The sequence below is a fragment of the Anopheles stephensi genome, chromosome 2 (assembly GCF_013141755.1).
Source record: "Anopheles stephensi strain Indian chromosome 2, UCI_ANSTEP_V1.0, whole genome shotgun sequence".
NCBI lineage: Eukaryota > Metazoa > Arthropoda > Insecta > Diptera > Culicidae > Anopheles > Anopheles stephensi.
The window spans coordinates 38361183-38384809 of NC_050202.1; the positions used below are offsets into that span (position 1 = coordinate 38361183).

Genomic DNA, 23627 nt, shown 5'->3' on the forward strand with positions numbered 1-23627 from the left:
TGATATTGATAAAAAGGGGTTTTTTTATATACAATAGGAAGATATAAGAAAACATAATTGGACAACAGCATGCAGATCTTATGTATGTAATATGTTGGTAAGTATTCGTTAGCTATGTGATTTGGTATATGTATTGCGAATCAACACGTGTTTAATTCATGTTAGTAACCCCGTTTGATGAAGATAAAAAATATAATAATCGTTCTACACAATAATCTATGTTTTTCCCCTTTTCAGTAGAAAAGAAGGATATTTTAATGCGCTCGGTTATTTTTTGCCATAAAAAGTGCTCCGTTCGGATTCCTTTATCTAAGGTATGCACGAAATAATATCATCAAAACGAGACAACACACTGAGTAATGGAAAATAGGGGAAAATGCAAGTGAATGGCAACTGCATGACAGGTACCATTCGCTGGAAAACGTACCGTTGTGTGAATGCCAAAACGAAAGGGACAAGTTCGGATTTCCTTTTGTAGTAGTGAATTACATGTCACTTGTGATGCAGTTTTATTCGGACTCGCATTCTGTCTAAGGACACGTAGAATATAAAAGGAAGGGAGATAGATGATGTCCAGAAAAGGGAGGAACGTTGCGCAGGAGTGAAAAAGACAGTGCTGAGCAATGGTAGTTTGCATACGGTAAGGAGTGATGTTTATTTCCCAAATGAATCAGTTCAGTTTCGGATATCATCGCGACTAGAAGCGTGCAAAGGTGTTTGGAGTTCTGAAAAATACAGTGCAACAATCGCGTTTTTGTTCCGCTTCTGCTGCTACGAACGAAAACAGGCTGTTTATCAGGCTTGAAACGAATCCAATTGATGGCGGGCCCATTTTTGTCTCCGATGCCAGGCGATCTACTAACGGAATACATGTTCGGTAGACGTCGTCAGAGACGAAATCGCACCACATTTACACCGCAGCAACTTCAAGAGTTGGAACAATTGTTCCAAAAAACGCACTACCCGGATGTGTTTTTGCGCGAAGAAGTCGCCTTACGGATTAACTTGAGTGAAGCACGAGTTCAGGTGAATTGGTAGCAATTTTTGTTTGACCGAGTGAAGATAAGGTGGAGTGTAAAAAGTTATTTTATTTTTATACACACTGTATAAACTCCGACATTTAACTTTTTAAACCTCCTGACGGTGGTCAAGGCGACAGCGGCGCCGGTCTTCACACGGCAGGACCGAGGTTCAAACCACATCCGGACCGCCTCCCCATACGCAGAGCTGACACTGGTTAAAATCAAGTCACAGAAAACCAGCAATGGCAGGCCGAGACCTTTCAAGGTTGTAGTACCAAGGAAGAAAAAGAAGATTTAAAAAATAAATTAGATATTGTTTTTACTACATAGCCGGCAATGTGTAATACATAGTGATACATAAGGGTGCACGCCATGTATACTAAAAGTATATGGCGAAATATTCGAATAAAAAACCCCGATCCATAAACTTGTGGTGGTAATCTTCGAAGCAAGTTTACAAAGCTTTCTTTTTCTTATTATTTTTCTTCTTCTTCTTCTTCTTCTTCTTCTTCTTCTTCTTATTCTTCTTCTTCCTTGGCACTACAACCTCGAGAGGTCTAGGCCTGTCATTTCTGGCTCTCTGTGACATAATTTTACCCGTAGCAAAGTTGTCAGCCCTAGCGTACGGGGAGGCGGTCTAGGTGGGATTTGAACCCCGTGTGAAGACCGGCGCCTTTATCGCCTCGGCCACCGGACCGCCCCTTACAAAGCTTTACGTCTTGTATATTATAACTGGTCAGATTAGCCATAGCGTAGCAGCAACAGCGAACATATTAAGGATTTTATTTTTTTATATTTCCAGCATTACGGGTTGACGCCGTATTGTCAACACCGCATGTGTTGACTATTATAAATTCACAAAAATTAACAAGGCATTTTCTCCCTGTTACCTGCCTTATCCCGGGCATGCTCGGTTGTGAGTGTGACGTGGTTGCGGTGTTTGTATCCAGATAGTTGTTGTGTTGTAGTTGGTGTAGATGATGGAGATGTTCGTTATCTGGATCCGGTTCTATTGCTGTTTCTATTGATGTGATGGCTAGATTTGGGGTTCAGATGTGGGCGGATCGGAATTGAACATCGTCCTTCCGTCGATCAGATCTGGGCTGAAAAAATAACCAAACAGTGAACTGGACATCACAAACATTTGCCTGCGAACAGTGTTCCTATTGTTAGGGTTGTTGAATGAAACTTTGTGTTAAAATATGCTGAAGCAAATATGGGCGTAGAATCTCTCGCTCTTAAGAAATGGATTTTTGAACTGTTCGTAAAAAAATGTATTGTGCAAACACCTTTTGTTCCAATCGCTTATGTTGATTTTTTCTGGTGCCTCTGGTGAAATTCGTCACGTACGCAGAATGCAACAGTTGAGGGTTCGGTTCCCGATTCGTTTCAGTACACATTTTACATTGTTATGGCGTTCATACAAAACAACTGTAACGACATCTTAAGTTATTGTAGCTACACACCACACATACAAACACTTCGAAGTTTTAGGTTTTTAGTTATTTATTTATTTAAGTCAAGTGCTTGATTTTTACTGCAATACAATTTTCGTTTGCCTGAGCTGGTGATAGGTAAAATAAATATTAATTAAAATAATTTTAATTCGACAGTAACAGTTCTACAACAAGTACATAAAATCATTTGAACCCACTACATGTAGTCTTGTGATAGCTTGACGATTGATGGACAACAGTTTGGGCCAATTTTTTAGCTGCAATTTAGAGTCGTCAAGCTTTTCTCGCTTTGGTTGCTCCAAAAATTGCCTTTCGGAAATCTCTAGCATTTCATTCAAGCGTGTTTTGCTTTGTAGATAGTCGCTGAACATAAATGCAGGTGGATTTTTTTTATTTTCTTGATTTCTATATAAATTAAAGAGGCTCAACATGGTCCTTCTTAGACAAAATATATTGTGATTATCATTAGTCACTTGCCATTTTGAAAGTTGACAAATGCATAATAAATGTCAACTACCTTGTCTTTACAGGTTTGGTTCCAAAATCGTCGAGCGAAATGGAGGAAACAGGCACGGCTACAATTATTGCAAGATGCGTGGCGAATGAGGTGTTTGAGTATGGGGAATGCACAGCTTATCATAGGTAAATTTCAACGCAATCAAATTTTCTTCTCATGCTGGTTTGATGTTGCTGAACGTGACAAAATTAATAATATAATTTTTACAAAATAAATGCGAAAAAACATTGCGAAATCTTGACGACGATCACCTTTGCTTCTAGTTAGGTTGGAAACTTGTGTCCTCCATTAAAGGTTCACCCAAAAAGTATCCATAAAACGCATCTAAGAGCGGCAAATATGACAATACGCAATTTCGGCATTCAAACCGTGAAAAAAAAATGCTGATCAAGTTTCTCAACTATCGTGATCGGGATGCTTTTGGATTGATTGGTTCAGACAATCAGGCATCGATGTTTGATGTCTATTTTATATTTGGTTCCCGCAACTGATCAAACACAGTTGCTGATGAAAAAGTTCGATTAAAAATTTCAAGTAACAGTTATTAGTTCAAAATTTAAAGAAACAGAGCTCGAGGCAAATGTTTGCTCGAAGAGCAAGGCGAGCGAAAAAAGCACCTTTATAAATCATTGCCAGTCCTCTTTAGATTTAGACCGTTTGTACGGTTGCATTTTTTGTAAACTAACTTTTAAGCCTGATTTGTTCCTATGTTTTTGCTTCTTGATGTTGCGCGTCCATAACTCTAGCTTCGGAATCTCAAACGCCAAACAACAGCACAAGCAACAGCAGCAACAACAATAATAACAACAATAACAACAACGGTGCCATTAAAACGGTAATCAACAGCAATGCTTCTCAGATTGCAGTGCCCCTGGAAAATGTTCAAGAAACCTCGTTTATTCCCCAACCAGCCTTCCAAAATCGGGAGCGAAGTTCGGAAGCTAATAGTAGTGCAACGCATGCAAACCGGCACAAATCGAACGGTGTCGAGAGTACTATCGCCAAGGAATGTGTAGATAAAAACAGTCTATCCAGTCATAAGCCGGATCAGTTGGCATTCGATCATAATCATGTAATGCACACGGATAGTAAGATACATAAAGGTAGCAACATTAAGGAGTATAGAGCAACACGACAACCATTGCATTTGGAGATGAGCCTTTCAAACTCTAGCGACACATCTAGCAATTCCGAGGAAATAGATCTGACCAGTAACATAGGTTGTATAGACTATTCCAGCTCAAATACAGGTAAACCTTGAAGTGCGGCCTTTTAATATAGTTTTCTAGCAATCACATGCCCAATAGGTGCGACGGCATCAGGGTTTTGCAATCACGCCGAGCGTTCACACGGTGATATGTGGTGACAAAAGCGATATGGTTATTTACTGCTTCCCTGGTTTCCTCTGTCTTTCATGGTCTTCGTTTAAACAGATTGTATGTGCGCACACAACTATTCCCTGAATATACCTACCCAGAGGTCTTCTACAAACAGATTTTCATGCGTAGTTGTTGCCCCCATGTTTTGGGGACTAAATTAGTTTCACCCAGGTAGCGGTATGTTAGCTTCATCATATTAATATTTCTGCGTTGAAACATTATACGTCAACACAACATCTTTTCAATTGATGATTGATGAGGTGGACACCTATGTAGAAAAAAATCCTTTTGATCTGAACGACTCAACTTTGCTTAACATAGTTGTTGGGCAATGCAAGGGAAAGTTTAGCCTGTAAAAGGTGATAAAATAAAAATGATCTTTTTTTTATTCATAAGTGACGGCCTGCCCGTATTGCTATAAGTATGATCTTTGTAAATGCAAAAAAGAAGGAAATGAAATAAATTAAATTGCAATTACTGTATAAGAGTTTTTGGAATCCATCCTAAACTTTTTTTATAATTAAAGTATGACGGCTAGACGCCGTAAAGTCGATCCATCCTAACCTATTCCTCTTAAATTTGAAACTTCCGTTACACTTTATTCATCGTTTCAGATATGTATTATGGTTATGGCAGCCCCTTATTCCTAATTGATTTACATATTTTTGATACATACACTAAATGTAAAATGAGGAGCAAAAATGCAACAATGAAATAACAATTTAGAGCTTAACTCAATGCATAAGAACACGTCGCCGTGTTCTCGTCGTATAGTTATTACCCGTTAGAAGTACTTATGAAATAATTTTTCTGAATTAGTTTGAGCTGAGTTGAAAATGCTTTTCGCTCCCACTAAAAGGGGGCTATGCGGAGAGTACCCCTTCTCACTCACTAGGACAAAAAAAGCCGGTCTCTTCCAGATATTGCTGACATAAAATGATCCAGATATTGCTAGGCATATGAGAAAAGGAAGTACGTACTTGTTATTTACAGCTACACTTTTGCAGCTATTTTTTATTTTCTCCTCTAAACTTTATTTATTAATTGTTGAATATAACGGCTAGTAGCTGCATTATCCGAAGCATTTGCTTTAGTTATCATATAATTAGTACGTATTTGTCAAGTAAGTCAGAAAGTAATTTTATTCATTTTACAACTTTTACCACACATTCAAGATAGGTATTCATGATTATTTACATGACCTCATTTCAACGCAACACACAATTTCTTATCAGCATACGGGCTATTCTGCAAGCATTGTGTTGAAGTGTTACCTACAACTCTCTTTCGAGGTTTTCAATATATTCCATCTCCAGTGGAGAACCTACCATCAGTACCATTTGAGCGTGTAATGTAGCTGGTTGCTGACATTGTGGTGTAATGTTTCTTGTCTTATGGTGAATAAAGTGATACGTTAAAGGTATGATTGTAATTCAGTTGTGTTTGTAAAGGTATGTTCACTGTTAATTATTGCACTTTTAATAGCAATCAAGCTAGCAGGAAAAATTAATTGTCATCTTTTAATGAGCACTCAAGCATAAATTAAAATTAAGGCGCTTCTCTTCACTTAAATTATTATAATAATTCTTATGTACTTAATTTCGCTTTTTAAATAACTTGGAAATGTTTGCATGCTTTTGTAACACTTCCGCTAAGGGAATTACTGGCTGAGTAAATATTCTTGTGAAATATCTAAGTTACGCCTGTATATCTTATACACTTTTGGCAAATCTTTTAATATGTTTGGCCTCCGTGCATCTTATATTATCTTCATCAGCATATATTAAAAAGCACAATTGGAAATTTCAGTACTGGATTACGGCAAGGTACATTGCGTTAATGGAATTAATAGATTTTTATCTACCGTTCAGCTAAACCAAAGAGGAGATTTTGTGGTGAATGTTTCACCATTTCTTCAATCTCACTAATCCACACACTTACTTGTGCAGTGGTTGGACAATGTTTAGTGAACTATTTTTACGGATAAAAAGGAATCTGTAGAATGTTAACAAATTAAGCCTTTTAGGTAAATCTTAGTAAGAATAGAGCAGCATCATTGCATAAAAACGTAATACAGCTTTGTTTTTTTGTGTGTTTAGGATACAGTGTAGCGAAAATAATAAGTATTCACAGATTCAGTGTATTTATGTGTAGTGCAATGGTGTATAGAAAATGCATTGTTTATCTTATGTTTTATATCGTGCACCTCTCTGCCGCTGGTTATATGATCCCAACGTATCGTTGTAACGATGAGCAAAAGTGTATTAAAGAATTCGGTTCCATCGCTGGGACCAGTGTGTCTTCTAACGTGTTCCCTACTTTGAATCACTGTCGCTTATTGTGTGGAAAATTTGGCCCGTTGTGGCCTCGTCCCACCGGCCGAGTGGAGCTAGGTAAAACGACAACTGCCATCAACCTTTCGACTATAAAGTAAGATCAACTAAACTTGTGGACTTCGTGTCGTGTCAAAACATTTTATAACTGTCACTTTTTCCGGTAGATTCGAGCAATTTACGTCTAACCTGACTGCCGAAGGGTTAAAATTATTAGAGGAAATTGAAAAATATTTTCTATTCACTTTACGCCGAGAGTATCGCCAACAAACATTCTATTCAAACTCTACGCCCATGTCAATAGTTGTAAAAATGTACGCTAGTGGTGACAACACAACAAATGTCGAATGGTCTACGGATGAAAGTTACAAGTTGCATGTTTCGATCGATAACATTACTACAGTGGTTGCAACCATAGAAGCGGCGACAGTATTTGGAGTGCGACATGGCTGTGAAACACTACTGCAGCTGTTTACAGTTGTCAAGGAAGCTAACTCCATCCCTTCTCTTCATATGTTATCGGAAGCAGTTATCACTGACTAACCGGCCTATGCGCACCGTGGATTGTTGATCGATACAGCTAGAAACTATATACCCATCAACAGTTTGAAAAGACAACTCGATGCAATGGCTGCCAGTAAAATGAACGTGTTACATTGGCATCTGACCGACACCCAAAGTTTCCCAATACAACTGAATAGAGTTGCAGAGATGGCATCATACGGGGCGTATGATAGCAGTGCAGTGTACAGTCCGAACGACGTGAGAAAGTTAATACGATATGCAAAGAATCGCGGCATACGCGTAATTTTGGAGCTAGATGCTCCAGCACACGCTGGTAGGTGAAATTGATGACTACGTTATCAAAATAATTTTAATTCCTTTGATAATAAGCTTGTATTCTCTTCAAACATTTCATGACCACTTTCAGGCAATGGATGGCAATGGGGTTCCGACAAAGGCCTCGGAAATCTGGCTGTTTGTGTTAATCAGCAACCATGGCGACATTTTTGTATCGAACCTCCATGCGGGCAATTGAATCCTGCAAATCCAAACATGTATGCTGTTTTACAAGATATCTATTATGATTTGGCTCATATCAACAAGGATGAAATGGTTTTCCACATGGGAGGGGATGAAGTGTTTTTCGGTTGCTGGAATGCCACAGAAGAAATTGTCAATTTTTTAATAGATCATGGAATGGGGCAAAATGAAACGGACTTCCTAATGCTATGGAGCGAGTTTCAAGTAAGTAGAGCATTCATTAAACAAACATATGCATGCTACTGCTGGCAAAATGAACATTAACTACTAAACAACTTTCTCCATTTTAGGACACTGCGTTAAGGTTATGGGATAACGCATTAAATGTGGCTAATCTAAACAGGACTGACACACTGGGAAACGGTGAAGGTAGGAGCGCAAGCCCAGTTATATTGTGGTCCAGCCATTTGACGGATCCTTTGGTGATTGAACAATTTTTGTCCAGGGAGCGCTATGTCATACAAACATGGGTTCCTTCAACGAACAATATACCGCAACAACTGCAAAAGTTAGGCTATAAGCTTATAGTTTCAACCAAAGATGCTTGGTACCTTGACCACGGTTTCTGGGGTATAACCACATACTACAACTGGAAAAAGGTGTATGACAATCAACTGCCTAAGGGAAACGGTATTTTGGGAGGAGAGGTTTGTGTGTGGACTGAATACATTGATGCATATTCACTTGATGGACGAACTTGGCCTCGCGCAGCCGCAGCGGCTGAACGACTTTGGTCAAATCCAAACACGAAGGCATTACAGGCAGAGTCCCGTTTCTTTCGCCATCGTGATCGTCTGATTAGCCGTGGCATACAACCAGAAGCTATAGCACCTGGATGGTGCCAACAAAACGAAGGCCAATGTCATTAAAATTCAAAAGGGAATGGCATCACACACCATGTGCCCGTCGTATTTGGTTAACTGTGAATCCGTATTGCTAAACTGAAAAAACAATCACCGGTCGTTACTCGTGGTGAGAAGCTGATTTTCTTCCAACTTAAAATGATTTTCTTTTCAAAACTCTTTCATAAGATCAAATTTCACTACTTTTATTGACGACTGAACTTCTACAGAGAGGATACTTCTTCTTTATTCTTGACGTTACAACCACGAAAGGTGTCGGATTGTTAATTCTACATTTTACCCGTAGCTCAGTCCTGCGTACGGAGAGCTGGTCTGGAAGAAATTTGAGCCCCGGTCCTACCGCGTGAAGACTCAAGCGCAACAAATGGCTTAAACTACTATTGAACAGAGTCTGAACCAAGGTGTATGTATTTAGAAGGTGATGGTTGGTTTTGGTGAGATGGGTGGAGATATTTGGTTTCATAATTCGCTAAAATAACCTCTAGCGATATCACCACCGGTATCCCTGTCGACGCTTCCACCACTCTCGTGAATACGCTTCCTCTCGATGCCCACGAAATTGTTCTATCAAGTTGAGAAATGTTAATTTGCTTTGGATATTTATCTGTCTAAAAACGATCGAGACACTGTTTGTTAAAATCGATCACGACACTTTTCAGTCAGTTATTGGTGTAAACAGTTTGCACGGATGCCGTCCTTACTAGACAGTTAGTGTGATGGGTGGTCTGTTAAGACAATTTGGGTGTTGGCTGGTGGAGCAGGCCGTCCTTGATGAATAAAAAGAAAAGGCACTAAACTGAAACTGTCATTTAGCTGAATAAAACATGTTACTTCCATCTTAAGCAGCACGTGTGTTCGCGTCTAGTGTTTTCCTTAGTTACATTTTCCAACAGGTAAAATCGATGGAAGAAAATCGATTCAGTATGACGAAGCTGAACAATAACATCTAAAATAGTTGGTGATTTAAGGTGGAACTGCTGCTCGTTCGGGAGGTGCTCTAGTGTTTTGTAAAACTGCAAGCTGTTTGGGGTGTTGTAATCGCTGATACACACCGTCGCGGATAACAGTTTTTTAGTGAACTTCATAAAAGCGACGTAGTGTGGGTAACACTGGCGCATAGCATACGCGCACAGGTTGAAGTGCTCAGGAACGTCGAAATGTTGGGACTAGCATGAACAACCAAGAGATGTTAAGCCAAGCGCCTCATTTTACACACCGAGTTTGGCTATTAATCTTCTTTCGGTTCCCCAGTCGACTAAAAGAAACGCTATGGTTAATAACAGATGAAGTCGAATAGCGTATGGTAGAGAAACAGTTGCAGCCGCTTCACTAACAGATGGTCTTTACCAGTTGGTACAGCATGAAGACGTAGTTCTAGTAGTGGGAAGTAATCGCAATAGAAACTGTGAGCATATCTGGCATCGGAGATATGACAGCGGCGCCGATCTTCACACGGCTGGCAGGCATGACATAAGAGTTCGTTAAGCCAAGAAAGAAGAGGCACATAAATATACAAACCCCTTCGGAAAATATGTTTCACTATTATTGTAATGGTTTAAAAAATCTTTTCAAACAGCTAGCAGCTGGAGACAATTTTAATTACTGTAAAAACATTTTTGAATAATTTTATTCAACATTTTTCGCTCCTTGCTATCAAGATTTTACGAAAAATTTACAATTTTTTCATATTTTTATATTTAGCACTTTTGATATCGCATTTATTCATTCCAATTTGTATATCCTCTAGGCAGACTTAGGACATTTTAATAACCTTTCAAATGATGTATTTTCATTGAAAAAGCATTACCTACTAGCATTGTAAGAAACTCGAAAAGAAATCGAATCCTATCGGCCTCTCGTTTTAGTCGAGTATACGCTTCGCACGCCATTGCAGATGTCCGTCCGATGATGTCGATGTTATTTGCCAAGCCAAGGAAGTGTAATTTTACTACTTTTCTACGGGTAAAATTAAGTCACAGAAAGCCAGAAATGGCAGGCCGAGACCTCTCGAGGTTTGTAGTGCCACAGAAGAAGAAGAAGAAGGAAGTGGAAAGAACGGGTGAAAATCGGACCCCTGATGTCGAAGCCCGCGCTTCGCATAATACCTTCTAGAACGATGTTCAACAGTAAACAGGAGGGTGCGTCCCCTTGCCTTAGACCTCGATGAGATTCGACCATCCATAGTAGCCCTCAACAGCTCTACTAGGTTCACAGGGAAACTGTACTGTCGCATTATGTTCCATCGCTCGGTCCGATCTATGGTATTGTAGGCTGCCTTGAAGTCGATGAACAGATAGAGCGTGGGGAGCTGGAGCTCACGGCACTTTTGGAGGATCTGCCGTAGAGTGGAGATTTGGTCGGTCGAGGACTTCCCTCTAACAAATCCAGCTGTAACCAGCTTCCAACGAAATCTGTAGCAAGTCTGCAGAAGAGTATGCGGGACAGGATCTTGTAGACAGCATTAAGGACTTTGATGGCTCGGAAGTAAGCACAGTCCAGTTTGTGGACCTTTTTGTACACTGGTTAAATGACACTCAGCTTCCACACGTCCGGTAGCTCTTCCTTATCCCATATCCTGAAAATCAACCGATTAATGAGCGCGGCAAGCCTCCCCGGGCCCATCCTGAACAATTCTGCCTCCAGCCCATCGCTACCAGCTGACTTGTGTTCTTGCCGCATTTAGCGTTCGCTCGGCCGTGGTGCTGATGGCTGGCGTACGCCAGTGGTCATCTTGGAACACGCTTCTCAAAGCGCGATCGCGAAGCCCATCGCCATATCAGCATGGCATCACATGAGCCGATCTGTATTGAGCCTTTAGGCAAGCTGTTAGCGCAGTGTATTAGCTACGCAAAGTTTTTGTCGTAACTTTACGATAACCAGCAAATGGTGTCAGTCGACGTTTGCTCCTGTGTGGGCCCGTATGTCGATAATATCCGAGAAGTGCCTTCCCTCGATGAGAACGTGGTCAATTTGTGATTTATCTGCTGTGGTGATCTTGAGGTGTAGCTGAACCATGCATGTTCGACGAAGGTGCTTGCAAATGGTGATTTGCTTGGAAAAGGCAAAGTTTTTAAGGCGGAGCCCATTGTCGTTCGTCAGTGGGCTTCCTATGGTGAGTTTGTATGCCTCCTCCCGTCCGACCAGAGCTTTAAAATCTCCGATGACTATCTTCCCATAATTTTGTAGGCAGCGTTCGTATTCCTTCTCCAACTGCGTGTAGAAAATCTCCTTCTCGTCATCATGGCTTACAAGGTGCGGACAGGGCACATTAACAATGCTAACGTTCCTTCTTCGGCCACCATCCGATGTGTTTGAGGCAGTTTTCTAGACTAAAATTAGCTGTATTTTGGCCTTTTGAAGCATATTGCTATGTGTTAGGGTTGACGTCAAACGTATGAAACACAAGTAAAAAGTGGTATGCACGTGTTCACGGTTACATATACTTTACAAGGTTTATTCCAACTATTCACTAAGCGCACCAGAGACACCAAGTGACACCATCCTCGATCCCGAACCTCATGGCATCTCACGAGATGAAGGAACTCATCTGTGAGAGCCTTGATAATCGATCCAGGTTGGATCGATTAATATGCGCGACCGCCCTAACACATATGGTGTTTTAAATGGTGTTGGACGTGTATAATCAGATTATTATTCCCACGATTTTTAGTGATGGGAATGGATTACGCAACAACAATAAAGAGATGCGGCATGCTGTGCAGGCGTTGTACTAGAGTGCAAACTAGCTTCCATTATGAGATAAAAATACGAACCTTTGCGAACATCGATCTGGCGCAGGGAAGATTATTTAGCACTTTCCAACAGTAGCCGTTAAACTTGGAAAACGTTTGGTGTACATCAGATGTGTTAAACTCATTTAATCAGTTGGCCGCATTTCCACATTTTCGATAATTTGCGGGCCGCAAAGTTGAACTTAAAAAGAAAATCAGTATGGCATATCAAAATACGTTTTATAAACATGGCTCAATTTTGATATCTTTCATTTTCGTATCCATTTTAATCGTATTTTAAAGCAGTATTGTTTATTCAACCAATTAGTAATTACGATGTATTTATTTATTTAACAATTAGTTAGATTTGTAATAAATCCACAAAGCACAAAGATAATCAAAATAACGTGTTGTCTGTTTGTCCGCCAATCTTGTAGTGACGATAATCTGTCAGTTTTATTATACATCCAGGTTTGTACATGTATCGAACGTTTGACAGTTGACGTTTGCTGACCTAATCATACAGTATGCTTATTCGCATATGTTTACAGCTCGGCCTTTCCTGATTACAAAATTGTCCTCAATTTGATAATTCTTCTGATTCTGATTGAACAACGGGTTCTATCTCTGAAATACTCCAATGTCTCAACTTATCTGATTCTAAAATGTTGTCGTATGGTATCTGAGTTAGTTTAAAACCTTCGACATCCCGGACTACATATCTGTCGTTAGTGAGTTTTTTGTAAATAACATACGGGCCCTTGTATTTCGGCAGAAGCTTCTTATTTGTATTGAAGTTGTTGTCTGTACTTCTTATTGCTATCAAATCTCCTTCCTCAAACTCTTCTGCCGGACGATGTTTTCTTCTAAATTGCTCTAAGTTAATCCTTTGCGATTTAATTATATTTTGAGCAGCTGTATTTCGACACTCAGCTAAGTCTATACTATTCTTTTGATTTTCGTCAAGGAACTCTGTTAATTCGTCTACCACAACACCTCTTTGTTCTAATCCGAATAACAAAATTGATGGAAGTTGTTGTGTCGAAGCGTGTACCGAGTTATTTAAAGCATACTCAACTATGTGTAACTTGGAAGTCCAATCACTATGGTCCAGTGGGTCGGAAATTTTACTAAGAACCGGTTTGATAATTCGATTCACCCGTTCGACCTGTCCATTAGCTTGAGGAGACGCGACTGCATTCAAAACATGAACAATGTTTCGGTTATTTAGGAAATCTTGAAACTCTTTAGATGTAAAACAGGTAGCCTGATCACTTATTAATCGCCTAGGACGACTGTAGTAAGCAAAGTACTGATTTAATGCATAACAAACTTCTCGGGTACTAGTAGAAGACGTAGGATAAAGTTTGGTGAATTTTGTAAAAGCATCTATGACGACTAATAAATACTTTTTCTTTGATTTTAAAGAAGGGAGAGGCCCAAGATGGTCTATGTGTATGGTATCGAACGGTACTGGACTTTTGGAAATACTGTGGAGGTTTCTCTTATTTTTACGAGCGGGTGCTGAATATATAATGCATTTCAAACAGTTTCTGATAAAGTTATCCACACGGTTTCGCATTGCGGGGAACCAAAAGTGTCGACTTATTTTCGTACAGCATTTATCTACTCCCAAATGACCAATTTTTTCATGCACATTCCGTATGACACTGTTAATCATTTGTTTCGGTACTAGCAACAGAAGCTTGTCGGCAGAGGGTTGACGGTATACAACTCCATCCTGAAGAGCAAACCCTTCAGACAAACCATTTTCTAATTCTTCTTTTATCTTAATAATTTCAGGGTCACGTGTTTGAGCAATTTGAAGTTGATAATCAATATCCAAGTCATTCACAGCACCAGTCATTGATACGCGACTAAGAGCGTCTGCATGTCCCATAGTAGTACCAGGGCGATATTGCATCGAATAATCATAATTCTCTAAAAACAGGGCCCATCTCGCGATCTTTGCAGAGCAGTTTCGGTTCTTTAATGTCTCAACTAGCGAATTACAGTCAGTTACAATTTTTATATGAAGACCATGCACATATTGATGGAAACGTTTAAGTGCGTGAATCACCGATAGGGTCTCCAATTCGTAACTGTGCAAATTAGCTTCAGACGAAGACGTTGTTTTTGAAAAGTATGCCACAGGGTGAAATTTATCATCATCCTGTTTCTGCAACAATACAGACCCAAATCCTGACGAGCTAGCGTCGCAATGGAGTTGTGTTTCTCGTTTGGGGTCGAAAATGGCCAAAACAGGAGACTCCACTAATTTTGTTTTTAATTCCTGAAAAGCGTTAATGCAATCCTCATCAAACTGAAAAGGAGTCTTCTCCTTTAGTAAATTACTCAAAGGTTTAGCGATTCTAGAAAAAGAAGGCACAAAACGTCGAAAATATGAAAATAGGCCAAGGCAGCGCTGAACTTCCTTAGCGTTGCGGGGAACTGGATAATTGAGTATTGCCTTAAGATGATGATCGCTAGGATGGATACCCTTGGAATTTACTCGATAACCGAGATAGTCAAGATCATTGTGACCGAACTTGCATTTATCCAACCTTAACTCAAGACCATTGTTGCGTAATGTTGTTAAAACTGCGCTGAGTGTTTTAACGTGGTCATCAAATGTTTCACTGCCTATGAGTATGTCGTCCAAAAAGACAACAAGTTTTCCCTGTTCAATGTACTCACGCAACACCGAATTGATAAATCTCTGGAATTGAGAAGGTGCATTCCTCAACCCGAAGGGCATCTTTGTGTATTCATATTGACCGTCCGGAGTCACAAATGATGTATATTGTATTGATTGTTCGTGCATTTCAATCTGATGAAATCCACTTTTTAGATCCATCAGACTAAAAAACTGTTTGTTACTCAAATGCTCAAGACAAGTATCAATGAGTGGCAGGGGGTAATTATCGCGTATTGTTACCTTATTTAAAGGTCTGTAGTCTATACACATACGCACTTCACCATTCTTTTTACGCACTAAAACTATAGCGGAGGCGTATGGCGAATTACTAGGCCGTATGATATTTTTTTTCAAAAGATCTTGCACAATCACTTTCACTTGGTCCCGCTCAGCAAACGATAGACGCCTTGGTTTACAAAACAGGGGTGTATTATGAGTTAAATTTATCTTCATCGAGTGATTTAGTTTGTTAACCATGCCGTAAGGAAGTTCTAAATAATCCTTTTGGATCACGGAATTTATCAGAACTGACTGATCAAAATTTAGGTTGGGTCCTACGTCATATTTATTTTCTGATGTGCTGACATCTATGGCACATAGCTCAGAAAATACCACCGATTCGCTGTCAATTTCAGAATCTGTTTTTACATTATTACTAAGCAAACTATCGCAAATCAAATTGTTCAAATTATTTTTCATAATACCCAAAGTACTCAAACGATTACAAATTTGTGCTGGTAATTCAACTTTGTTGTTAACTTGTATTTCCAAAAGTTCATTCATATCATATTTGAAACGCTTGTGGCAAAGAGTTACTTTAAGTTTTTCTAATAAGTCCCGTCCGATTATCATAGGCCATGCAGTCTGGCGAGATGGAATGATGATGAAAGAATGCAGGACAGATGAACGCCGAAACCGAATTAAACATTCCACATGGCCAAGTGTTGTCAATCTTCCATTACCCAATCCGGAATATTGTGATTGTTTAGGATTACGTGTAATGTTCGGAACAATTTCATCGCTTATGAAACTTTTAGGGCTACCGGTATCAAAAAGAGAATAGACATTGGAGAATGAGGACCTAGCATGATTATGTGTCAAAAAAGCTACACTTACGTTTTGCATCGGATAAACTTCAACCATATCTCGAAGTTCTGCGGTCTGTACGTCTCCTACCTGCTGAACTGCTGCCGGAGTGGTCTGATCACGACGTGGACAGTTGCGTATGGTATGCCCTGCCTCGTGACATAAAAAGCATGATCCCGGAGGGCGGCGCGGCTGCCGACAATCCTTCTGGTGGTGTCCGTAACGAGAGCAATTGTAGCATTTGATCATTGGATCAAACCGGGAAGCACTAGGTGTTACTGTCGTTGCTTTCATTTGAGGCCGGATGAATTCATATCGTTGAAGAGCGCCTCGCAGTTGGTCCATGTTGGTCGTAGAAAACCGCATTGCAGCAGCGTTAGTTGGGTCGCCAATTCCATCCAAGATGATCGACATAAGCTCCTGCTCCGGAATAGCACCCTGTTTAGCAATAGTCTCCATTTCCATCACATAACGCATTGTTGTTTCATTCTGGAGAAGTTTCCGTTGACGAAGTTGGCGAAAAACACTTTCAGTTGGCGGTTTTGCGTAGAAATGCGTGGTTAACTTCTTCTTCACTTCAATGTATCCGGTGAGCGTTGACGATTTAACAAGCATGGCGGCGGTTCCCTCCAACAATCGTCGTGTTATTATTAATTGTTGGATTTCGTTCATTTGCAGCATTTGGAAGGTATGCTCTAACTGGTCGATCCATGCATTAATGTCCTCTCCATTATCGCCAGAGAACTTGTCCATTAGACCTTCGGCATAAACGATGGCTTCAGATAATGAAAGAGAATTCGCACTAACACACATGTTAAGGCAAGCGTTGGTCGAGCGTTCGATGTTGATGCCATGGATGGGATGAGCGTTTGCAGACATGGCAACGTTGCCGTCGTCTTTGCTTGCAGCCATTTTAAGCGTCGTGCCTTTGTTCTCCATTCCGCGAACTGATCCGGCGTCCTCCTCCTGTTGCAGCGCACTTTCTTCATTCGACATGATCAAACATGTTTCGTCGAAGAGTCTGCGGATTTGCGGTATTGTAGCAGTATTCGGCACCTCTACTTTCGCGTTTTCAAGTGCACACAGCATTTCGTCCTTCGAGGGCATATTTTTGGAAAACTGATCCCACTTCTGAGTTGTAATAAATCCACAAAGCACAAAGATAATCAAAATAACGTGTTGTCTGTTTGTCCGCCAATCTTGTAGTGACGATAATCTGTCAGTTTTATTATACATCCAGGTTTGTACATGTATCGAACGTTTGACAGTTGACGTTTGCTGACCTAATCATACAGTATGCTTATTCGCATATGTTTACAGATTGTAAGATTAGTTTGAAATCTAGCAACGTTTGTCCTTCATAATTTAATTTTAATTGTTTGTGAACATACAATTTTTTAAACATTGTGTAGTACTCCAGATATATTCACCTTGCGTCATCATGCGTCAACCGTAAATTGTAATATGTCAACATATGTGACCATTGGCCATGTCGGTGTGCATAGCAACTTCTTGTGGAATAAACCAAGGTATATGGATATAGGAGGTAGAGTGGTTTAGAGCAAATTGACATATGTGCAAATATTTCTCAACCTGACATAACAGTTCTTAAGGTCATCAAGGGGAAGGGTATTGAAAAGAGTGGCAGAAGCGTCGGAGGAGGCGCCGGCGGTGGTATCGCTTGCGATTTTTTGACAAAAAATACAACCCAATGTTTTCAATCCTCTGTGGGACAACATTCATTATGTGAAGATGACCCATAAACTAGCGAAATTGCTCAAGGGACCGAGAATCGAGGCTGTTTGTTCATGCTGGTTGTCCCATACCATATGTTTTTGTAAACAAAATCTGGCATATCTCAACTAAAATGGTGGTCTATCAAATCGAAAAAAATTTACCTGCTAAATACATACACCTTGCTCCCATGTAGATGTCTCACTATGAAATGGATGGTAATTTATGGCCAGAATTAGACAGATTGCTATCAGATAGGTCAGAACATGAAACACCGATACCATCAAAAATATAGGACATGTAAAAGATGGAATGCATCAACACCGGCAATACCGATATTAGTCGCTAGCATGCACGCCAATTTCATGTTTCTTATTTCAATCAAGAACCCTAAAAAATCCGGTACCGATGGACCTGTGTTAGAATAATCTTGGTTTTCGTTTGTATCAAACTTTCAAGTGCATGATGTAAACGTAATGACAGTTGAAGCTTGCAAATAAAAAACAAATGGAAAGAACGCGAGGTTCATTGTTTTGCAGAAAGCTGGGCAGTGCAAGACATAATCAATTTACGTATCTTTATAATAAAAATTGCTGCGGATTTTGTGTGTTCTTCGATACATTACGAAATTAAACAAACTGTTTCATTGGTCAACCATGAAATATTGTCGTTTAAGCAGACTATAGAACGAGAACTGTGATCGATAACGGTGCGTACCAAGACCCAAACCTGGCGAAAAAATAATATTAAATGAACTTCATATCATCTATCAGATTCGAAAAAGAAGAACTAAAGTTTGCCAAACATGGAGAAGTATGTCCTGAGCGACCTTATTGGAGAAGGCTCTTTCGGAAAGGTTTATAAAGCTGTTGAAAAATCTTCAGCAACCACCGTGGCAATTAAGATAATTAACAAGGTAAGTGCTTATGTTTGATCGAATCGGGCATACTGCAATTATTGTAAATTAATCTGTGCCGCTGACCCATCCTTGTAGAGCTTTTGTCTAAGAAGTTTCGTCTGACTTTAGACGATTCCATTGGTTGTAATATCAGTAAAATGTTCGCAGTGCGACAAAGATACTTTATATTCATGTTCAACCAACACTAAAAAAATATCTTCTTTTAAAACCGTTTTTAATTATTGTGTCAGCAAAGCAAAGTACACCGTTCACACCGTTTATCAAAGTCTAATCAACGTAAACTAATTTGTTCACATTTATTTCAGCGAAGTCGTTCTGGACGTGAATTAAAGGGTTTGAGAGGAGAGTGTGAAATACAGAGAAATCTGAAACATCCCAACATAATTCGTATGTTGGACTCTTTCGAAACCAACAACGAAATAATAGTCGTTACCGAGTACGCTAAAACAGATCTACATAGTTTACTACGTGACGGATCGTTAGAAGAACCTAGGACCCAGCGAATAACGTTCCATCTTGTATCTGCATTGTACTACCTTCACTCGCACCGGATACTGCATCGTGATCTAAAGCCACAAAATATTTTGTTGGATCGAAACATGTGTGCAAAGCTATGCGACTTTGGGTTTGCACGCAACATGACAATGGGTACCCATGTTCTGACATCAATTAAAGGAACACCGCTTTATATGGCCCCAGAACTGCTGGAAGCGAAGCCATACGATCATCACGCCGACCTGTGGTCGTTGGGATGCATTATTTATGAAATGCTGGCTGGTGAACCACCGTTCAGTTCTACGTCAATGATACATCTAGTTCGTCTCATTCGTCACCAGTACATCAAATGGCCCAGCTTCCTTACGAGCAACTGCATTTCTTTTGTTCAAGGTTTACTTGAGCGTGATCCTTCCAAGCGCATAAACTGGACCCAGATCCTGAACCATCCATTCGTGAAAGGGCACATCGTGACTGTGGATGAAAATGTGCTTCAGTCCCCTTTCACACACCCGCTTACCGCTTCGCAATCGCAAAAAGAAAAAAACCAAACTCAAAGCACGACGCACAAAGTGGCAAGCAACAATGCACGGCAAAATGCATTCGGAGAAGAAGATCTGACCACGTCGAAGGATAGCATCAAAGTAATGTTGCAGAGTGATATAGAGTATCAAGAAACGGATACGGATGAATTTACAAACAATACCACTGCAGATAACGATTCCCCGACAAACGTGGTCAATCATGCCGTCCAGGAGCAGACAAACAACTTTTTCGACATTGTAGCGGATGCACAGCAAACAAGAATTGTACAATTTCTTGAAAATCCCAATCTCGTTGTTAATCGGTTCTACGACAATTTCCCCATCATACCGCCGCATCGAACTATCCCGTCGGTGTCAACCGAAAGTCTCAACACTGATATGTTAGATGCTCAAGCTTTAAAAGAGTACGTAATGCAAGGGCGTACTGGATCCCATGAACTAGAGAGGCGAAAGTTGAGCCAAAGCATTGATAACTTTTCAATGCGTATCGAATCAGGCATGCATTCGGTTAATCTTCATCCTTCCACGTCCAAGATATGCAGTTCTTCCGTTGCGGCTAAAGAACATCAAGAAGAAAAAGGTTTGGATAAAATCACACCCAGCCTGCTACCAGGTTGGGACTCCTGTGACGAATCTCAAAATCCTCCGATTGAAAATGAAGAATGGCTCGCGTTTTTACAACGTTCCATACAGGAAGTGCTGGATGGTGAGTTGGAACCGTTGAAGCAACAGAATTTTGTATGCATTATCGTTGCTCCGTTGCGCAATCGACGAGCAAGTGCCAAGGTAGTCGAGAATGTTGCTCATTTGCTTAGCCTGCCATTAGCCATCAACACACCACCAACAATTCTGAGGGACATAATTAACGTTTACGGCGAATTGAAACTAGTGCCGAACTTAGTGTACGCCTCGAAACTTCTATGCAACAAACGGTCTAATGAGGATTCTTCAACAAGCGAAAGTCAACCGGGGATGAGTTGTAATCTATCGATTTGCTCTGTGCGCCAAGTTTCCACATTGGACAACGATGAGATCAAAACGCTAAGAGCCGTTTATGATTTGATTTGCTATCTCATTCATATGGGCGACATGTTTTTGAATCAATTTTGCGACGCTATAGAAATTTTAGGTGCAAAAGAACTGTTTGTTAATTTCATTGCCGCAGCCCATGTTAACAATGAGTACGTTCATCTTGTATGTTCATTGCTTGCGCTTCTCAACTGTGCCTTACGAGAGCTTCCAGAGAATGCAGAGATAATCGAACAGATAGTATTTCATGAGAATGTCAATCTTATGCTGCTGTTAAAGCACGATAACAGTTTCCTACGGTAGGTGAATTCTGCCATTGCGCAATACCGATGTAAAATATGTTTTTGGTTCTTGGTTCTCTGCAGACTCCGTACCTGTATGTTGCTGCGCATATTGGCCAGATTTAGTTGCTTAGCGCTGCAGAAACGGTGGACTAATGAAATAAAAGATCATCTAGAAGAACTTCTTTTGGACGACAACCTGGATGTGAAAAAGGTAATTGGTACTGGATCCAACCATTATTTGTTATTAATTATTTGGTAATTTATTGCAGGAAGCAAAGAGTGCAATGGAGGAATTTAAATACATCAGTTGTGTTACTGCTGAAACCTGCTGACTGACACTTAAACATACATTACATTCATATTTCATATCGCAAGACCCATCGTTTCCAATTGTGCCTTGTACGTACATCGCTCCATTCCCACAGTATGCTATACTATTTGTTAATCTAACAATACACCAATACGCGATATCGTGATCGTTTGTACGTTAATCAACGAAAAGAATTTGAAATATTTTTTTATACAAACATTCATCTAATTTAAGCAATGACCGTGCTAGAATAAAAGAAAACATGTAATTTGAAGTAACACATAAACATACATTTTTGCTACTTTACTGCATGCTAACGTTCGCTAAAGGTGTGGCACAATTTCAGTTACACATTATACATTTTAACGAATTCTCTTATCAACACTTAGTTGACGGGCGCTTATAATCCTGCTGCTGCTGGCTGCTGGGAAGCTGCTGGTATCATAGGCCTCTTTTTGATCACTTGTTCTTAAATATTTTTTTTTATTCATAAAGAACGGCCTGGCCGTATTGTTTAAAGCTAAATTACAAATATAAGTACAATTCACGATGGTTTGGAAACATTTCCTTCTGCAAACCGTGAAAGGGCACCTTATCCCGGGTGCGCTCGGTTAGTTCTTAAAATTTGAACATTTACAAAAAAGTAATGTAAACTCGAGAAAGTAAAGTAAGACCTCGAGACAGCTTCGGACTGCAATTTATGGCAGCTTTGGTTTGATTTTCCTCGTAGCTGGTAAGTCTGTGCTTGCTACGGGATAACGCCCTACACCAGTTCCTGTTGTGTGAATAACCGTGTGTCCGCAGTGTCTTGGCCATTGAACTGCACTGCAGCATTATGTAACGAATGATTAACTTTATGTTTGTTATTAAATTATTCAATGGTTTTTACATGGCCTATAACAGCATCTAACTCTGCTTATTGGAATCATGGTTTCATTATTAAATTGAAGCACTGATCCAACCCCGGGTAAACCTTGGACTGAAAATCAATCAGAAGTTCAACATGATTAAGGCTGAAACGATTTCGGTTACGGGTTATTTATTATACTTTGTTTTACATCGGTTATACTTGGTTTAGTCCAAAACGCACTCAGCGAATATCCACACGCGTTTGCCCGCTGTTGTTAAATCAGCTTCCTAATTTTTGGCGTTCCTACGAGACATGTAAGTGTGTGGTTTTGGAAAAATACGTTAACATCCTGTTTTCGTCTGCAGTGTGCTGAAGTCTGTGTAGTCTTTTGCCAGAGTTTTACCTCAAACAGCATGTGAGGTTTTATCAGGCATGGCCGTGCTTTAGAAACCCTATGTGTCTTTAAAAAATAAAAAATAAACTTAATAGGAATCCGTAGCTACCATACGCCAAAGTGATTCCAGTTACGGGAATAAACAAGCCAGGTTTTTCTGAAAACAGCTAAGGCATCACAAAGCGGTCATAAAGATTACAATTTTCGATCCCAACTTGCCAGGCGGATTAATATGTACCGCTAAACGTTGTAATAAGAATTCCAACCTTATCCACCTGGTTTTGTGGGTAGTGTAATGTCTTATTTTATTTATTATTATAATTTATAAGGGGCGGTCCGGCAGAACCGGGGTTCAAATCCCATCCAGACCCCCCCCCCCCCCCCCCCCCCCCCCCCGCAAGGCTGACTACTTTGCTACGGGTAAAACTATGTCACAGAAAGCCAGAAATGGCAGTCCGAGACCTCTCGAGGTTGTAGTGCCAATTAAGAAAAAGAAGATTATTATTTATTTGTCATTACGGCGGCAGGCCATCTAACTAGAAATATAAATAAAGAAATAAATAAATAAGTTATTATTTATTTATTATATTATTTTATTATTTTATTTTATTTTATTTTATTTTATTTTATTTATTGTAATTATTTGATAATCATTCCTTTAACAGTGCGCTGCAAATATCCGACGTACGAAAAAAGGTGAGAAATTCATGAGAGCATATTAATCGGTGTATTGAAGGTATTGCCAAAATTAACGCGTAAATATCACTACAGAATGTTTACTTTCAACATCCCAGGTAACAAAATCATCATCCTTTCTCGCTTTGCTAGGTTTACTTGCTACTTTTATAGAGCGAGAAAGCATTACGATTTTATTACCTTGGATGTTAATTAGTAAGTTAAGACATCGTAGCCGAGTTAAGCTGATCTCGCATCGAAG

The 23627-nt window shown here is 39.9% G+C and overlaps 4 protein-coding genes across 7 annotated transcripts in view; all 4 read left to right on the forward strand.

Moving 5' to 3' along the window:
* The first annotated feature begins 246 nt into the window (after positions 1-246).
* Positions 247-4857, forward strand: LOC118503574 (homeobox protein OTX1 B). Of its 2 annotated transcripts, none has more exons than XM_036037009.1 (3): positions 247-314; positions 3010-3121; positions 3743-4857. In XM_036037009.1, exons 1-3 carry the CDS (start codon positions 258-260, stop codon positions 4255-4257), a joined length of 684 nt encoding a protein of 227 aa, XP_035892902.1. In that variant the 5' UTR covers positions 247-257; the 3' UTR covers positions 4258-4857. The 2 variants fall into 2 exon arrangements, with proteins under 2 accessions (XP_035892902.1, XP_035892901.1); XM_036037008.1 differs by lacking the exon at positions 247-314 and adding an exon at positions 673-1026.
* An 855-nt stretch (positions 4858-5712) lies between these two features.
* Positions 5713-12694, forward strand: LOC118507734 (chitooligosaccharidolytic beta-N-acetylglucosaminidase). Of its 2 annotated transcripts, XM_036046703.1 has the most exons (5): positions 5713-5826; positions 6475-6805; positions 6876-7546; positions 7640-7956; positions 8043-12694. In XM_036046703.1, the coding sequence occupies exons 3-5, from the start codon at positions 7336-7338 to the stop codon at positions 8619-8621; spliced, it is 1107 nt and encodes a 368-aa protein (XP_035902596.1). In that variant the 5' UTR covers positions 5713-5826; positions 6475-6805; positions 6876-7335; the 3' UTR covers positions 8622-12694. The 2 variants fall into 2 exon arrangements, with proteins under 2 accessions (XP_035902596.1, XP_035902597.1); XM_036046704.1 differs by lacking the exon at positions 6475-6805 and having other exon boundaries at positions 7238-7546.
* Positions 5713-23627, forward strand: part of LOC118507733 (cytochrome P450 306a1) — a 38795-nt gene continuing 20880 nt past the window's right edge. The window contains exon 1 of the mRNA XM_036046701.1: positions 5713-5795. The gene's annotated coding sequence lies outside the window, so the exon portion shown is untranslated. The remainder of the gene's footprint in view (positions 5796-23627) is intronic.
* Positions 17838-22766, forward strand: LOC118507732 (serine/threonine-protein kinase fused). 2 transcript variants are annotated; one of them, XM_036046690.1, is made up of 5 exons: positions 17838-18573; positions 18638-18780; positions 19089-21151; positions 21218-21347; positions 21406-22766. In XM_036046690.1, exons 2-5 carry the CDS (start codon positions 18670-18672, stop codon positions 21466-21468), a joined length of 2367 nt encoding a protein of 788 aa, XP_035902583.1. In that variant the 5' UTR covers positions 17838-18573; positions 18638-18669; the 3' UTR covers positions 21469-22766. The 2 variants fall into 2 exon arrangements, with proteins under 2 accessions (XP_035902583.1, XP_035902584.1); XM_036046691.1 differs by lacking the exon at positions 17838-18573 and having other exon boundaries at positions 18645-18780; positions 19094-21151.

Excerpts from the sequence above, each read along its gene's own strand:
- LOC118503574 (XM_036037008.1), top strand. The coding sequence starts at position 820 with ATGGCGGGCCCATTTTTGTCTCCGATGCCAGGCGATCTACTAACGGAA. Across the intron at positions 1,027-3,009 it reads TGAGTGAAGCACGAGTTCAG|GTTTGGTTCCAAAATCGTCG; the intron begins GTGAATTGGTAG and ends TTGTCTTTACAG. Across the intron at positions 3,122-3,742 it reads GAATGCACAGCTTATCATAG|CTTCGGAATCTCAAACGCCA; the intron begins GTAAATTTCAAC and ends CCATAACTCTAG.
- LOC118507734 (XM_036046703.1), top strand. The coding sequence starts at position 7,336 with ATGGCTGCCAGTAAAATGAACGTGTTACATTGGCATCTGACCGACACC. Across the intron at positions 7,547-7,639 it reads AGATGCTCCAGCACACGCTG|GCAATGGATGGCAATGGGGT; the intron begins GTAGGTGAAATT and ends GACCACTTTCAG. Across the intron at positions 7,957-8,042 it reads TGCTATGGAGCGAGTTTCAA|GACACTGCGTTAAGGTTATG; the intron begins GTAAGTAGAGCA and ends TCTCCATTTTAG.
- LOC118507732 (XM_036046690.1), top strand. The coding sequence starts at position 18,670 with ATGGAGAAGTATGTCCTGAGCGACCTTATTGGAGAAGGCTCTTTCGGA. Across the intron at positions 18,781-19,088 it reads CAATTAAGATAATTAACAAG|CGAAGTCGTTCTGGACGTGA; the intron begins GTAAGTGCTTAT and ends CATTTATTTCAG. Across the intron at positions 21,152-21,217 it reads CACGATAACAGTTTCCTACG|ACTCCGTACCTGTATGTTGC; the intron begins GTAGGTGAATTC and ends GGTTCTCTGCAG.